Source organism: Arachis hypogaea, chromosome 9 (assembly GCF_003086295.3).
Source record: "Arachis hypogaea cultivar Tifrunner chromosome 9, arahy.Tifrunner.gnm2.J5K5, whole genome shotgun sequence".
Taxonomy (NCBI): Eukaryota; Viridiplantae; Streptophyta; class Magnoliopsida; order Fabales; family Fabaceae; genus Arachis; species Arachis hypogaea.
Genome location: NC_092044.1, coordinates 67,008,209 through 67,026,652, shown reverse-complemented (window position 1 = coordinate 67,026,652; position 18,444 = coordinate 67,008,209). Strand labels below are relative to the sequence as shown.

Here is an 18,444-nt window from a genome sequence, read left to right as displayed (position 1 = left end):
ATATTTTGCAGGCATCAAAGAAAAGTGTTGAGTTATTTTTTAGTAGATTTAAATTATTCATTGTTTATTAGAGAATTTTGTGCATTAGAATTTTCTAATAATTTATTATTTATTTTGAGCTAATTTTGATATGTTCTTATTTGACAGTAAAACAATATATAAAAATTTGTTGGTGGGTCTAAGTATTATTAAGTTATTTATGGTCACATTGAGTATATATGTTTGATTTATTGAAGAAAGTAGATTACTAAAACTAATTAATAACTATTTAGAGTTAATATATTTAACACTAGCTTAATAAAAAACAAATAATACATAACATGTTATATTTTTATTAATCAAATTATTATAATTTAAATTAATCTTAACAAAATAATTTAAAATTATAATTTTAATCTTATCACGTGCATGGCACGGGTTAATACACTTGGAAATTACTGCACGATGAATGTGGTATATAGAGAAGTTTTTGAGAGCCTATAATAAAAAGGTAATAACAAAATGTCTTACTAAATCTATTTATTTATTAAAATTTATTACTATCACTTAAAATAATTTAGAAATTCTAGGAACTAATAGATGAATTCTTATTGTACATTAATAGTTTGAGAATATTAAAATTATTATAAAAATTCGTATAATTTTATTCTCTAGACAAACAATTTTATAATTACGTTAATCATATAATTTTATATACAAACATTGATACAATGTTATTTCATGTATATATTTTACAGGTATCAAAGGATAGCATTGAATTGTTATTCAGTAGGTTTAAATTATTTATTGTTTATTACAAAACTTTCTGCATTAGGATTCTCTATCAATTTGTTCTTCATTTTGAGCTGATTTTAATATTTTTTTTTTACTTCACAGTATACCAATATACTTCAAATTAATTTTGGCACGGGTAATTGAAATAGTTTATATATGGGTTTTTCAAGTTATTATTATTATTATTATTATTATTATTATTATTATTATTATTATTATTATTATTATTATTATTATTAGTGGATAATGAATAAGAATTAGAATTATATCAATATTTTTAAAATCAATATAATTTAAATAACTAAAAATATTTAAAATTAATGTGCGTTATTAATATAATAAGATTTGATCATTTTATGATTAGAATCAAATATTCTTATCATGATTAACACGACCGGTGCAATTATCATATTATTATTATTATTATTATTATTATTATTATTATTATTATTATTATTATTAAAATGATTAAAAATATTTTTAATTGATAATTGATAAGTAGTTTAATAATGCATTAAGGCCCAGTTTGGGTAAATAACTTAAATAAGTTCTTTTGGAAAAGGAGCTTAAAACATAAGGACTTTTATTAATAGCAGCTTATAAATAAGTTATTTTATGTTTGGATTTTTAGTTATAAAAGTACTTATTTTAAAGTTGTAGTGTTTGGATAAATAACTCAAAAGATAAATTTTTTTTTACAAAAGAGAATGAATATTAAAATAACGATGATAACAAATACTTTCCAATATTGAATGTTGATTTTACATAACCTAATCACTAATATTGTGTATGATATGGTAGGTGAAAATAAAAAATAAATATAAAATATGTGTTAATGTATATTTTATTGCTGTTTTTTATTTTTTATTTTTACTCTTATTAGAACTCTCTTCTCCTTTATTGAGGTCAAGAACTTGTTATAATTAACCATGAAAATAATAATAAACTATAAAATTACATATGAAAAAAATAAAATTAAAACTAAAATTTCATACCACACTTGAATACAAATTTAATAATAAAAAATAGTGATAAAATGATAAAAAAAATACTTAGAAGAAATATATGCAGTAAGTTGTTCAGATGTAATATTGTATGAAAATGTGGTGGAGGATCAATACTTCCATAAGATGTTTCATTACGTAAAAATGGTGAGACTTGGAACATTGCGTGAGAATGATGGTGGAAGGACAGTGCTTCTAGCAGACTTTGCGTGAAAATGGTGATGAAGGGTCAGTATTTTTCATAGAGTCAAGAAGGAAAGTAAATTTTTTTTGTTTTAAAATTAATTTTTTTTAAGTAAGTGGTAGAATGACTTCTTGAGAAGCAAGAAGTCATATATTTCTACTTCTTCAAAAAGTTGCAAATTAACTTTTCGGAAAGTTAAAAGCTTTTTTTAAAATAGTGCCAAATACATAGATTGTGACTTTTCATAATCCAAAAGTTAAAAAAAGTTGCTTCTCCTACTTCCCAAACGGGCTTTAAATATTGATTTGATATAATTATAATGATGATATGTTCCTAAATTAGTATAATTATGTTTATTCATTAAATATTAATTATAATATAATTATAATAAAGATATTTTTTATAAAATAATTTAGAATAGAAAATAGTGTATTCATTTTGGAGGGAAAACGGAATCACGAGAGATCGACATCTCACCTTCATTAGTGGGGGAAAACCCAATTTTAGTATATTACGTAGATATATAGATAATAAAGATATTTTTTAAATTAGTATAATTGTGCATTATTCATTAAATATTAATTGTAATATTGTAATATAATTATAATAAAGATATTTTTCTAAAATAAATTTATTTAGAGAAATATAAATTGGTTATTAATAACCGGTGTCATTATCATATAATAATAATAATAATAATAATAATAATAATTATTATTATTATTATTATTATTATTATTATTATTATTATTATTATTATTATTATTATTATTATTATTATCAATATAATTAAAATGATTAAAAATATTTTTAATTGATAATTGATAAGTAGTTTAATAATACATTAAATATTGATTTTATATAACTATAATAAAGATATTTTTCTAAATTAGTATAATTATGTATTATTACTTAAATGCTAATTATAATATAATTACAAGTTTAATCACCCGTGCCATGCACGTGATAAGATTGAAATTATAATTTTAAGTTGTTATGTTAAATTTTATTTTAATTACAATAATTTAATTAATAAAAAAATAACTTGTAAACCTTGAAAGAGGACTTCCCTGTTTAATGCTACACAAAGAATCCTTATTTATGGCCAAAGAAATTTTAAACCTTGAAAGTGCAGTTCTTCCATTAGGCAACAAAAGTACAACAATCCCACAAGAAGCAACATTTAAAATTATACCTCTTTTAGACCTAATTGAGCATGATATAGTTGACCATAAGAATGTTTTTCCACAACCACCTTGACCGTATAAGAAGAAAAGTCCACCCATATTACCGCTAACAACACCAATTATTTGATCGTATGCAAATTTCTGCTCATTAGTTAGCCTTTCTTAATACCCACTTAGTTCATTCGCAAGAGCATTAACGTCAAAATAATTGAAACAATTGACTATTACGACTTATATATATATATATATATATATATATATATATATATATATATATATATATATATATATTACAAACGATATGAATTTTTAATGAAAATAATTGATACTAATTAGAAAAAAATTATATAAATAGAAATTATTTAATTTTAATTTCAATTTCATATAATAAAATAGTAGTTTTCAAAAATTATGGAATCTTTTTTTAACATATGTATTATGCCATACGTATAAATTATACGGGTTATTATATAAATTCATATATATGCATAACAAAACAGTTTAATATTATATATTTTTTACATTAATTATATGGCAATATTTTAAAAAAAGAGATAAAAGAAGAGATATATAAATATGTATAATATTATTGTTATATATAAAGCAGTTTTATATTGCTTTAATTATAGAGACTTACTATAATTATATAAAATTTAATTTGAGAAAATAATTTTCTTTGCCATAAATAATATACTAAAACTGTTAGTATATTATTTTCTTTATGGTTAATTGAATTTATCAATGATTTTCCCGTGTAAATCGTTATTACCCAATTTTTAATAACTACTTAATATACAAAATTTGAAATTGAAAATTGTTATTACTAATTTAATTAACTGGTTAATTGAGTAATAATTGTCAAATTATTAAGGTGCAAAATCATTGACTTACTCAATAGATTTCCATATATTATTTATATTTCAAGTAATAATTTGAAATTATATTATTTACCCAGTTAATAATACTATTATTAATAATTATTTTTTGCATTGATTTTTAAATCAATTATTAAATAATTATTTTTGTTAAGATAATTGTTTATAAATTATTTCAAATTATATTTTGTTAAGATATAATTATTTAGATTATTACTCATGGCATGGGTATAATTTCATTTTATACCAATTAATCAATTATAATTATATGACACATGTGTAATTTTAATTTTATTCACCGATTATTGGCAAATAAGTTTTATTCCAATTATAAATAAAATCTGTTTTTATTGGCAAATAAATTGTCTTTAGGTCAACGATTTAATATATGTGTAGGTTTATTTTTTGTCAAATATAATGAAAATACAAATAAAGAAATAAAGGATAAAAATAAACTTAATAATATCTAACACTATTTTATTTTATTAAATTATTTAAAAATAGCACATCCACAAAAAATAATCGTAATATATAAATTGAGGCAATAATTTAAAATTCTATAATTATAATTTAATCAAATACTAATAGTAAAACCAAATTACCTAAACAATATTGAACCTATTTTAGTCCTTAGTCACGTATAGTATAGAATCATTCTTGTAACGACAACCAACTGAAATAACATTGTAAGTTTCAATATTTAGAATTCGTGCAAAATCAGACCATCCTCTTGTTAGATAAGCTTCATCATTCGCTATCCATGCAATGCGGCAAGGTATAGAATTGCCACACCGAGAAACCAAACTAACTCTTATTTTCCTCAATGGCATTGCATGCATGCAAAAGAAAGCTGGTAATTTCTGAAAAAAAATCAAAATATGTTAAAAAATTATTTTAATAACGAACAACTTAAACTAAGAAAATTTAAATATATTACCAATCGTTAAAATTGCATATCTGAATTTGTCATGAATTTAGCAAAACTGAACGCTTACAACCATGTAGTTGGAACCCGAATCAGTGAAGAAAACTCGATGAAGTATTTTATGGATGTGATGCATTGTAAATGATTGTGGCAAAAGACAATCGAACTGGAACATTAGATGATAAGAATAACTTAGAGTAACAACAAATAAAAAATTATCAAAAGAATAATATAATAGAATGAATATATAAAAAAATATTATAAAAAATTATAAATTGTACCTTAAAAGGATCAACTTCAATAAAAAAATGAAGAATACGTTCTTATTCTATGAAGTAGTAAAAAAAACACTAAATATAAAATTATGAATTGACTCTCAAATTTAGATTCATGTACCACAGGAAAATACTATATATAGACTTTAATAAAATAAAAATAAAAATGTAAATTACCTATTATTAAGGTAATTTTTTAATAATACATTAAATTTTGATTTGATACAATTATAATGAAGATATGTTTCTAAATTAGTATAATTATATATTATTCATTAAATATTAATTACAATATAATTATATTAAAGATATTTTTTATAAAATAATTTAGAAAAATTATTTGATATACGTGAATCGGATAACAAAGATTTATTATTATTATTATTATTATTATTATTACTATTATTGATATTATTATTATCATTAAAATTATTAAAAGTATTTTTAATTGATAATTGATAAGTAGTTTAATAGTGCATTAAATATTGATTCAATATTATAATGAAGATATATTGCTAAATTAGTATAATTATATATTATTCATTTAGTATTAATTATAATATAATTACAATAAAATAATTTAGAATAGAAAAAAAAATTTATTCGTTTTGGAGGGAAAACGGAGGCATGAGAGATCGACACGTCACTTTTAGTAGCTGGTGGAAAACTCAGTTTTAGTATATTAAGTAGATAATAAAGATATTTTTATAAAATAAACTTAGAAGCAAAAATAGTGCAATCATTTTGGCAGAAAAATAGATTTATGAGAAATCGATATCTCACTTCCATTAGTTGGGAAAAAATTGAGTTTTAGTATATTAAGTAGATAAAATTTTAATAATAATATACGGATAATTGAAATAGTTTATATACGGATTTTTCAAGTTATTATTATTATTATTATTATTATTATTATTATTATTATTATTCTTATTATTATTATTATTATTATTATTATTATTGGATAATGAATAAGAATTAGAATTATATCAATATTTTAAAAATTAATATAATTAAAATGACTAAAAATATTTAAAATTAATGTGCGTTATTAATATCATAAAATTTGATCATTTTATGATTAGATTCAAATATTCTTATCATGATTACCACGATCAGTGCAATTATTATTATTATTATTATTATTATTATTATTATTATTATTATTATTATTATTATTATTATTATTATTATTATTATTAAAATGATTAAAAGTATTTTCAATTGATAATTGATAAGTAGTTTAATAATGCATTAAATATTGATTTGATATAATTATAATAAAGATATATTCCTAAATTATTATAATTATGTATTATTCATTAAATATAAATTATAATATAATTATAATAAAGATATTTTTTATAAAATAATTTAGAATAGAGAATAGAAAAGTTCATTTTGGAGGGAAAACAAAGTCACGAGAGATCGACACCTCACCTTCATTAGTTGGGAGAAAACCCAATTTTAGTATATTAAGTAGATAAGTAGATAGATAGAATTTTAATAATAATACACGGGTAATTGAAATAGTCTCTATACAGGTTTTTCAAGTTGTTATTATTATTATTATTATTATTATTATTATTATTATTATTATTATTATTATTATTATTATTATTATTATTATTGGATAATAAATAAAAATTAGAATTATATCAGTATTTTTAAAATCAATATAATTAAAATGACTAAAAATATTTAAAATTAATGTGCGTCATTAATATCATAAAATTTGATCATTTTATGATTAGATTCAAATATTCTTATCATGATTACCAGGACTGGTGCAATTATCATATATTATTATTATCATTATTATTATTATTAAAATGATTAAAAGTATTTTCAATTGATAATTGATAAATAGTTTAATAATGCATTAAAAATTGATTTGATATAATTATAATAAAGATATGTTCTTAAATTAGTATAATTATGTATTATTCATTAAATATTAATTATAATATAATTATAATAAAGATGTTTTTTTATAAAATAATTTAGAATAAAGAATAAAAAAGTTCATTTTGGAGAAAAAATAGAGTCACGAGGGATCGACACCTCACCTTTATTAGTTGGAGAAAAATTCAGTTTTAGTATATTAAGTAGATAGATAGATAAAGAAAGATATTAATATAATTTCACTTTGTTATGATTTTTTCTTTTCTTACTTTTCCTTTTTAAGCACAAAAATACTTTTTTCTTATTTTCTTTTTATCTATTTTCTCTTCATCCAAATAACATTAAAAAAAATCAATTTTTTCTTATATTTTCTTTTTTTATTTTTCATCTTCTATTGAGACAAAGTGTAAGTGTAAATTGTGTTTATGTGTGTGAACTTAGATCCGATGAAATCGGTTTTAAATTTTTCTAATTGAGGCCTGCTACACATACAAGTCTTTTTGCCTTACAAGTTTTACAAGTCCAATAAAACACACGGATTACACTTAATTAACGCATTACACACTTCCACATTCAAGAGTAAATAAAACGCACATTATTCAACAACTTCCTGTTTCCAAAGCGCGCTACTCACCATGCATTATGAATGACTCTTCTTCTTCTTCCTCCATGAAAACAATTTTCTTGTCAAATTTGAAGATAATGGAACTTCAGAAATACACCCAAACGATTATAGAAATACACCCAAAGGATTACAGAAATACACCCAAACGGTTACAAGAATTCACCCAAACGATTATAGAAATACACCCAAAGGATTATAGAAATACAGCCAAAGGATTACAAAAATACACCCAAAGAATTTAAGAAATACACCCAAAATTCGTTGAAGTACACCTTATGCATATTTCAGAACTCTTTCTCTTTCTCCTTCTCATCTTCTACTGCTTCTTCTTCTTCAAAAACGATTTGAGTTTGATGTAAAAAAAATGGAAATCGAGAATAACGAAGAAAGAAAATAGAGAGAAAAGTACGTAAATGAAGAAGAAGAACGGAAAGAGGAAGAAGAATGTGCAGCAAGAAGAAGAAGAAGGAGAAAGAGAAGGCAAGAAACGAAAGAAAAGAAGAAGAAGAGGAAGAAGAAGAAGAACGTGCAACAAGAGAAGAAGGAGAAAGAAAAAGTAAGAAACGAAAAAAATAAGAAGAAGAAGAGGAAGAGGGAGAAGAACGTATAGAAAGAAGAAGAAAAAGGAGAAAGAAAAGCAAAAAACAAAAGAAAAGAAGAAGAAATAGGAAGAAGAAGAAGAAAGAGACATTACATCCATTTTTTGGGTTTATTCGTTAATTAACTTGTAAAGTATATAAAATCTTCTCTAATGACTTATATACAAAGCTTTTTTCTTCCTAATTTGATGAGTAATAATAAATATTATATTTAAAATATGTCCAACACGTAAACAAGATAATTCTAGAATTGTCAATGCTTCTTAAGATAAAAGTGAAATCCACACCGGATTAATCGTTTAGCTTGTTGGAGAGGAATACCGTGGTAAACCAAATTTTTTTTATTACATTTAGCATTTTCTTCTCCAGTTCGCGGTCTGCCTTATCATCGCTGCATCTGTCACCCAAGTGCCGCTGTATACGCTTTTTCTCTTTACACACGCACATGCATTCATGTCCACCTTCCACTTCCCCGGCAGTTACGCTTGTCACTGCTATGGTTATAACCGTTTTCCGTTCCACCTAACAACTTCATCTCCCCGAACGGTAACCGTTCGTGCCGCGGTTCCAGCTCTCGAGAAGCGTGGTAGAAAGAAGAAGTCGGCCAAGGAGGTAGGCGGCGGCGGTGACGATGTATATTCTGCGCTCGAGAATGGACTTCGGTTCACTTTTATGGAGGAGCTCATGTACCGAGCAAGGAACCGGGACTCCGCCAGCGTCTCCCGAATCATCTACGACATGGTGGCTGCCGGCCTCACCCCTGGCCCGAGGTCCTTCCATGGCTTGGTGGTCTCTCAGGCCCTTAACGGTGACGAACAAGCTGCGGTAACCGCTTTCTCTCCTTGTTTTTCCTCTTGCATTTCTTGAAATTTTTAGTTTCTGCTTCGATTTCGGAATCTGAAGAATTGCGATTACTGAAATTGAAGATGGAAGCTCTGAGGAGAGAGCTGAGTGCGGGGCTTAGGCCAGTTCACGAGACGTTTGTCGCGTTGATAAGGTTGTTTGGGTCCAGAGGGCGGGCTACTAGAAGTCTTGAAATACTTTCAGCCATGGAAAAGCTTGATTATGATATTCGCCAAGCTTGGCTTATTCTCATTGGTACTATTCATTCCTATCATTATCATATGATACATCTACAAGTTAATTTTCTTATCATCATCATCATCATCATCATCATTGTTGTATTTTTTATTTTTTTTTTGAAAAAAAGAAATTGTTTGAACGGATTTAGAGCATGTTTGAATTTAGAATTCCAAACCGTCAGGCAAAAGCTACTGTTTATCTTAAAAATACCTTGTCTGTAGATGTGGTTTATGACAATGACATTTTATGAGTCATGTAGTTGAAACAATGTAATCGGATGAGGCCCAGCTGTTGTTGTATTTGTTCGCCACTCTCACTGCTGTATGATATCTTGTATTTCTTGACTTGGCATCATTAGACGAGCTTGTAAGGAACAAGCATTTGGAAGATGCCAACACTGTGTTCTTTCAGGGTTCCAAGGGTGGACTTAGAGCTACCGATGAGGTTTATGACCTTCTAATTGAGGAAGACTGTAAGGCAGGGGATCATTCTAATGCCTTAGATATTGCTTATGAGATGGAGGCAGCTGGCCGTATGGCAACTACTTTTCATTTCAATTGTCTGCTCAGTGTGCAGGTAATATTCCTTAATCGCCAGCTTTTGTAATTTATCAATATAGTAGCTGAAAGACTGATAGAAATGTAGGAAGACTTGTGTACAATTTTTGCTTTCTATTACGGAAAGCATTTCACATGCAAATCTGAGGGTCAGATTGATATCATCTTGATAATGAAGGTGAAAAATTTAGAGAAAACAATTTTCATGTATATCTTATTCCTCAATATCAACTATTCATCAGTTTGGTCCATTAATGTGGCATTGTTTTGATAAATTAAATCCTGAAATCACGTTGAATCCTTGCTTCATGGTTTGTTTTTCTCTGTGACTACACTACCTGTCTAGGTAACTGATACACCAGTTCATTTGTATATATTTTGGGGCCATCAATGAGCTTGGTTGATTTTTCTGATCAGTTTTTTATACTTTTCATTCTTTAAAAATGTTATATTCAATTAATCAGGCAACCTGTGGAATACCAGAAATAGCATTTTCAACGTTTGAAAACATGGAATACGGAGGAGAAGGTTTGCACTCAACATTTCCCCTTGCTTTCCCTTTCTTCTTTTGCTCACCTTGAAACTTATATTTGTTTTATAATGGTGTGGTTTACTATCTTGAGTTACGCTTTGCTTCTGTTTCTTACAGCTTTTCAAATTCCTCTGTTCAACTTTTATGTTCATTTTTCTTTACCTGTTTCTGTGTATGTTATTTGGGGGAGTTACCCTTTTCTGAATTGTTAGTCCTCTTTCTCATTATTAACACTTCAAGTTAAATCATCTTTGTTCTTCACATTACAGATTATATGAAGCCAGATACAGAGACGTACAATTGGGTTATACAGGCATACACTAGAGCTGAATCTTATGACAGGTCAATCTGTCTTCTGTACATAGCATGTGAATAATTGTCGTTAGACTGTGTCATCACCTCGTTACCTATGTTAATGGTTTGAACAGTTTCCTCAGTCCTTAGTATATGGTTTACAAATATGTGGAATCATATTGGCTAACATTTTCGCTTCAGGATCTTTCATATATCTTTTATTGTATAAAATATTACTTTGGATTTTTCTATTCACACTTTCATCTGTTATTATTTATCAACAGATCAAATAAAAAAAAAAAAAAAATTATCAACAGTTGACATTCTCAGTTTGTCTATGCCTTATCTGACTTTCCTATTTCTTTCTTTTTTTATAACTTAGAAAGTTGGAAGGTCTCCAAAAATGGCTTCATTAAATTGAATATTCTCTTGATTGAGTTATGCTTGCTATTTTGTAATCCCATCAACTTGCTTTTGTGTGGCTTATTATAGAGTACAAGATGTTGCAGAGTTACTTGGCATGATGGTTGAAGATTACAAGCGCATACAGCCAAATGTGAAGACTCATGCGTATGGTTATAAACTTGATCACTGTAACATATTTTATGCAAATTTTGATGTTACGCTGTCTATGTCATTATTTGTGGTATTTGAGTAAAGTGAAACTCTTGCAATTTTAATGGCAACCTTGTACATGGGATAGTGTAGGTGTCTGCTTCTATTTTGTGAAAGGCGCACAATCCTTTTAGTGTCTCTCTAAAATATGCAGATATTCAAAAGTTTTGTTCATTTTGTGTTCTTTTTTTCTCTTTTCTATTCCTATCTTATTATTGAGAACGTCTGATCCTAGATGCTGTTTGTGTATTATCCTTTTTTTTTTGTTAGTAATATTTCTTCTTTTAACACAAATACCCAATATTTTGTGTTTTTAAATTTTGTGAACGAAAAACTAAAAACCAGAAAAAACACCTGTTTCATTGTTTCATTTCCTAATTTGTCACAAAACCCAAAAAAGTAGGAGACAACAAAAATCAATCAAGTCTTTTTTTTCCCTGTTTTAGACCAGATTATCTCTACTCGTCCATATTTCAACTTTTTCAGGTTTGTATGCAATTCTTTGATGGATGTTTCCTCTCTGTTTTCTATGTGATACTTGTATTGTCAGGAAAACTGAGTTATTTACTATCGTTCATTTTTGGGTTTGATAGTCATTCATTAAGCTGGTTATGTCAACACTAAATAATTCACGATGGCGAAAAATTTTGTTATATGGAATCATGAAATTTCCATTTCCTCCTGATCTGATCAGCAGCATAGTTTCTCTGCAGGTTGTTAGTGGAGTGTTTTACGAAGTACTGTGTAGTAAAAGAAGCCATTAGGCATTTCCGTGCCCTTAAAAACTTTGAAGGAGGCACAAAAGTCCTATATAATGAAGGCAATGATGGAGATCCACTTTCCTTGTATCTTCGGGCTTTATGTCAGGAAGGTAAGCATATACTGTTAACTTGTTATGTTTCTTTAGTTTTTCCATTCTTATAAACGTTTAATTCTTAAAGAATTTAAAACTTCGTTCAATCTTCTGTATCAAATGTTAGTATATTGCCATGCCTTCCATTGTTTTAATGAGGTTTCCACGACAAGGAAAGAATTTTCAGGTTAGTTATTGATGGGTAATCTGTATGTCGCTGCATGCAGGATCTGGATCTACAAATAAGATTCATCATAGTAGTAACTATAGATAATTATCATGGTTAATGATTGTCTTTGGAGTTCAATATTTTTATCCATAATTGTTTACAGAAAGTGATGACCAAAATTGTCACTTTGTGTGTTGTCTGATCCTGGTAGTCATTTTCAAATTCAGGAAGGATAGTTGAAATGCTTGAAGCTCTAGAAACAATGGGAAAAGATAACCAGCCAATCCCACCACGGGCAATGATCTTGAGCAGAAAATACCGGACATTAGTGAGTTCATGGATTGAACCTTTACATGAAGAGGCTGAACTGGGTTATGAAATTGATTACATTGCTAGGTACTGCTTGTATTTTGGCGACAGTTATGATTTTATATTTAATTATTTATTCTATTTATATTTTTATATTATATGTAGTAATTGTTCATTCATGGCTAGGATACTGAATCCCAACATTACAATTTTCCTTGTATTATTTTTCCAGACTTTCAGCTCAGTTTTTATGCTGTCCAACAATGACTTCTTTCTTGTGTGCAGCCCAGACTAATATGTTAAATCCCTTTAGTATTTAATTTTCCATTTTATTGACATAAGCAATCTACATCTAGATAATGATCTCAGTAAAATCTTGTAGTCTCCTTTTACTTGGAAATTTTACATCAATTTTCTTTTAGGTCTCTTTCTTACTATTTTAAGCAAGCATATGGTAGCAATAATCTGGTAAATGATAGTTGAAGTACTTATTCCTTCAAGTTGTTGACTCCTTTCTAAATGAATTGGGATTTTGCTATGAATGGCCTAATACATTCAATATTGACCTATGAGATTTTAATATGTTGATTCCTATCAATTGAAACAGATATATTGCAGAGGGAGGCCTTACCGGAGAACGAAAGAGGTGGGTGCCTCGAAGAGGTAAAGAGCCTCTAGATCCTGATGCTCAAGGATTTATATATTCAAACCCAATAGAGAGCTCCTTCAAACAGAGATGTCTCGAGGAATTGAAGTTGTACCATAAAAAGCTCTTGACGACCTTGCAGAATGAAGGGCTTGCAGCTTTAGGGGATGATGCTACTGAATCTGATTATATTAGAGTGGAGGAGAGGCTAAAGAAAATAATAAAGGGGCCTACACAGAATATTTTAAAGCCTAAAGCTGCTAGTAAAATGGTTGTGTCTGAATTAAAGGAAGAACTAGAAGCCCAAGGTTTACCTGTTGACGGAACTAGAAATGTTCTTTATCAGCGTGTACAGAAAGCAAGGAGAATAAACCGATCTCGTGGTCGGCCCCTTTGGGTTCCTCCTGTTGAAGAGGAGGAAGAAGAGGTTGATTATTTGTCTGTTCTCTCTCTCTCTCTCTCTCTCTCTCTCACACACACACACACACACACACACACACACACATTAATATGTAATGCTTATACCTACATTGTAGGTGGATGAAGAGCTAGATGTGTTAATTTCGCGAGTAAAGCTGGAGGAAGGAAATACAGAGTTCTGGAGACGTCGATTCTTAGGAGAAGGATTAAATAATAATCATATAAAGGCAATGGATGCAGATAAATCAGAGTCCACTGAAGTCTCAGATGATGTTAATGTTGTGGAAGATGCTGCAAAGGAGGTTGAAGATGATGAAGCAGAAGATGATGATGAGGAAACAGAACAGGCAGAAGAGGAGGTAGAAGTAGAAGTAGAAGTAGAAGTGGAACCATCAGACAACCAAGATGTACACAGGGTAAAGGAAAAGGAAGTTGAAGCTAAAAGGCCCCTTCAAATGATTGGAGTTCAGTTGTTGAAAGATTCTGACCAACCTACCACCAGATCTAAGAAGTTCAAAAGATCCTCTGCTCGACTGCAGGCCGAGGTATGAAAATCCCCCTATGTCCATTTTTTTAATATTTAAGAAACAAGGTTTTTCTTTTTCTTTTTTGGTGGCTTCTTTTTGCTGGTGGGTTGTTGGGGAGAGAGGAAGGGAGGGAGAGGTTTGCAAAAGATCTAGAAATCTTGGAAAGTAACAGCAAACAAGTGAAAACTGTTCTAGGAGCCTGAGATTTTGCATAGGTAATGTAATTCATTAGAGCCAGGTGTAGAACTCCAGCCTTGTTTTTATTTACCAGTATTTCGTTGTTGCAGGATTGCATGTTAAAAGTTTCATAGTTTGAGGATCCCAATCTGATTCTTTGCAGGATGATGACGACGATGATTGGTTCCCTGAAGACCCATTTGAGGCATTTAAGGAAATGAGGAAGCGAAAAGTGTTTGATGTATCAGACATGTATACAATAGCAGATGCTTGGGGATGGACATGGGAGAGAGAACTGAAGAACAAACCTCCGCCTAGATGGTCACAGGAATGGGAAGTTGAGTTGGCAATAAAAGTTATGCAGAAGGCAAGTAGCTGAACCTTTTTTCCATTGCAAGCTTGCTTCTCATTCGATTTGTTTGAAATGTTCAGGTGTCTTGGTTTCATATAGATATGGAGTCAACCCTTTATAATGTAATCCAAAAATGTTGCTGAATGGCTTTAAAAATGATATTTTGATGGTATTATCTTATTACCATTATGGAAATCCTTATGTCGGGATCTATTCACACAGGTTATATATTGAGTTTATTTTTTATCTGTTTTTTCAGTCGTTTGATTGTCAATTTGTGGTTTAATAAGATTGTTCCTTCCTCCATCTTGGATATTAGTGTCCTTAGCATGCCATTTCTGAATTTATAAATACTGACTAATGATATTCTTTTACTAGAAAGAAGGAACAAAACTAGGTTGATGTTTACATATCTGTTTATAAATTCCTGTTCAAACATGGTGTTATATTAACTATTTCTATTATGAAATTACGTAGCTAATCAACAATGTATTGGAAGTTTAGGCTGTTAGCTACAAAAATAAGAGGAATTTTGAGCAATAACAACTGGCCTTTTGGCCTTATTTACGTGGACAATAAACATACAATGCAGTAAACATGTTAAATTTTAATGTCCAGTAGTAATGTCTTTGCTGAATGAGATTCTGGACTGTATGATACAGGTAATACAATTGGGAGGGACACCCACTATAGGAGATTGTGCCATGATATTGCGTGCAGCTATAAGGGCACCTCTACCTTCCAATTTCTTGACGATTTTGCAGACAACTCATAGTCTTGGTTATAAGTTTGGGAGGTAAATCTATTTTCTTTATGTAACAAAATTCTCTCCAAACTATGCATGCCGGCCACAGTATCTTGAAATGTTATGTGCCTTTTTGAGATGTTATTAACCACTAGGATTTCCAAGAGAAGAATTATCTTTGTTTGACCGAAAAAACTCTGAAGAAAATATGCTAAGTGTTGCATTATGAAGATTTTAGTTAAGTCAGAAAGTGCATAGACACATTAAACAAGATAAGCATTGCAGATCATTTTAAACTAGAGAGAGTTGGGATAGCAACTATGTTAAGTATCTAAGGAAAATAATAAACCACACCTTAAAAGTTAGCTATTAAAGGGGAACAACAACTATCCTCGAATACAACATCAAGCATCCCATACTACTGATGTGGGACACCCTAAGAGAGCCGAGAGCCGACATCCACGACGCTATACTACCCAGGTCCCTAACAATACACCGCCCTAAGAGAGCCGACATCCACGACACTGACCCAGCAGTAGCCACTTTGCTACCGGCTATCAGTATTTGGTATTCACCTTAATCGAATCTATAGATAGCCCTTTCTATGGTACCGACAACCTAGATATGATACCATTGTTAAGTATCTAAAAAAAGTGGAAAAACCACACCTTAAATGCTAGCTGTTAATGGGAAAGAGGAACTACCTTTAAATAAAATATCAAGCATCCCATACTATCCATAGTACCCGATGTGAGACTTTGGACACCCTATAATACCCAAGTCCTTAACAAACTAGTATAGAGATGATGGTAAAATTTTACTGTAGATGGTTTGTACATGTGGATCAAACCAGTAAGGTGAGTGGATCAAACCCATAATAGTCCTATAAATAGATGCTACAAGAAATAATGAATAAGTAAAAGGTAAAGTCTGCTTTTTGTCCTTGTTATTTTCGAGAAGTTTCAAAAAATATTCCTAACTTCCAATTTGAATTAGTAACGTTTTCTATTAGTTTCAAATCTATCCTTATGCTTAATTTTGTGTGATCAACTTCTTTTAACCAATCTTTACCCCTCCCCCAATCACCACACCTTACCATTGCAACCCGATTACACCAACCTCCTCATTAGCATCATCGACATCAACAACCACATCTCCCCCACCCAACCATGACCTTTCACTACCACTATCTATTCCTATTTCTTCACCTCTGGGATTCTCCTTCTCTCCTTAATTTGATTTTTTCTTCCTTCAATCATTTTTCTCTGTCTCGGTATTATGTGGTTGTTCATGATGCGTGGCGCAGCAAGGCGAGGTGGGATGGGGCGAGGTTAGGGGTGGGGGTGGTGAGGGTGCGGCGGTGCACTAGTAGAGTTGGTTTAAATGGGTGGAGAGAGAGAGAGAGAGAGGAGGAGGAGGAGGAGGAGGAGGATGTATAAAAGGGTAACACAATTAAGAATAAGGGTAAATTTGACACTACCAAAAAAGTTAGAAACAAAAATGATACAAATTAAAAGTGAGGATATTTTTGAAACTTCAAAACACGAGACAAAAAGAAACTTTACTCATAAATAGATATTGGTAGTTGAAACTATTACAAGATATTCAGATAGTTATGATTTAGAACATTATAGCATAGTTCTAGGCTTCTAGCTAACCTCATCTAGTGGAACAATGCCAAGTTATCGTTATTTGAGTTCTGTGCGGTTAGGTTTTTTACCTCATCATTGAAGGCATGCTTGTTGAGTAGATTGGATTCGCTTTTGCATTTTTTCTACTACTGTCATTGGTTGTCTGCCTCTCCTTATCTTATGCATTTCAGCTCATTGTTTCCCTTTGCTATACTCATTTTGCAGTCCCATCTATGATGAGGTCATTTCTCTCTGCCTTGATCTTGGGGAACTGGATGCCGCTGTTGCAGTAGTAGCAGACTTGGAGACAACAGGGATCTTGGTTTCAGACCAGACATTGGACAGAGTGATTTCAGCTAAACAGATGACTGACGATAATTCCAATGGAGGCATAGCAGAATCAGATGCAGGACCGTAAATTATACCTTAATGTTGTACTGTAGTACTGTAGTTCTATATTTCATTGCATTCCTGCAAATTTTGAGCTGAGCCTAATGTATAATGTCAGGCCTTGAATATACTTGTACAATAGTTGTACTACTATAATATACTACAAAAACGTGCTTCTAAATAGCTTAGATTTAAAGCAACTCAGGAAGGTGAGTAAATTATTTCTGAGTTGTCTGAAATTAAGCCACTGAAGGCTCTAGTGGTTCCGATGACAATGCTTTTCTCTTTCTTTTTACCCTAAATGGTGATATGAAGCATTAATGGCGTAGACACGCCAATCTAAATTTTATGGTGGATGATATGTAATGTTAATACCGAGTCCATTTTGTTGGAAGAGAGTCCTGACACATTAGTAGATTTCGTTCTTGTTTGGGTGGTATTAAGTTGATGGAAAAAGATTTTTTTTAGTTTATTTGATAAATTTTTAGTAATAAAAATAAAAGTAATAAAAAAATAAAAAATATCTTTTCTAAAAATTATTATTTATATATTTTTTTAGAAAAAGTATTTTTTTTAAACATTTATAATATACTAAATAAACAAAAGTATTTTTATATTGTTATTTTTAAACATAATTAATAAATAAAAAAATTTTTTTATATGAGATATTTATCTAAAATTAATTTTACTTTTTTATAAAAAAAGATAATTCAAAAAGTATTTTTTTTAAAAGTTCATTCAAACAAGTTCTCATCTAACATTTAAAAATTGATAACTAGAATCAAATGATA

The 18,444-nt window shown here is 29.2% G+C and overlaps 1 protein-coding gene across 2 annotated transcripts; it reads left to right on the top strand.

Moving 5' to 3' along the window:
• The first annotated feature begins 8,650 nt into the window (after nucleotides 1-8,650).
• On the top strand, nucleotides 8,651-17,997 carry LOC112711011 (uncharacterized). 2 transcript variants are annotated; one of them, XR_011865776.1, is made up of 13 exons: nucleotides 8,651-9,178; nucleotides 9,280-9,451; nucleotides 9,795-10,012; nucleotides 10,458-10,521; nucleotides 10,795-10,867; nucleotides 11,312-11,389; nucleotides 12,148-12,305; nucleotides 12,684-12,852; nucleotides 13,373-13,838; nucleotides 13,948-14,573; nucleotides 14,699-14,902; nucleotides 15,550-15,683; nucleotides 17,489-17,997. XR_011865776.1 is itself a non-coding variant. In XM_025763522.3 (13 exons), the coding sequence occupies exons 1-13, from the start codon at nucleotides 8,807-8,809 to the stop codon at nucleotides 17,679-17,681; spliced, it is 2,730 nt and encodes a 909-aa protein (XP_025619307.1). In that variant the 5' UTR covers nucleotides 8,651-8,806; the 3' UTR covers nucleotides 17,682-17,997. The 2 variants fall into 2 exon arrangements, 1 of the variants encoding a protein (XP_025619307.1); XM_025763522.3 differs by having other exon boundaries at nucleotides 13,948-14,376.
• Nucleotides 17,998-18,444: the final 447 nt, after the last annotated feature.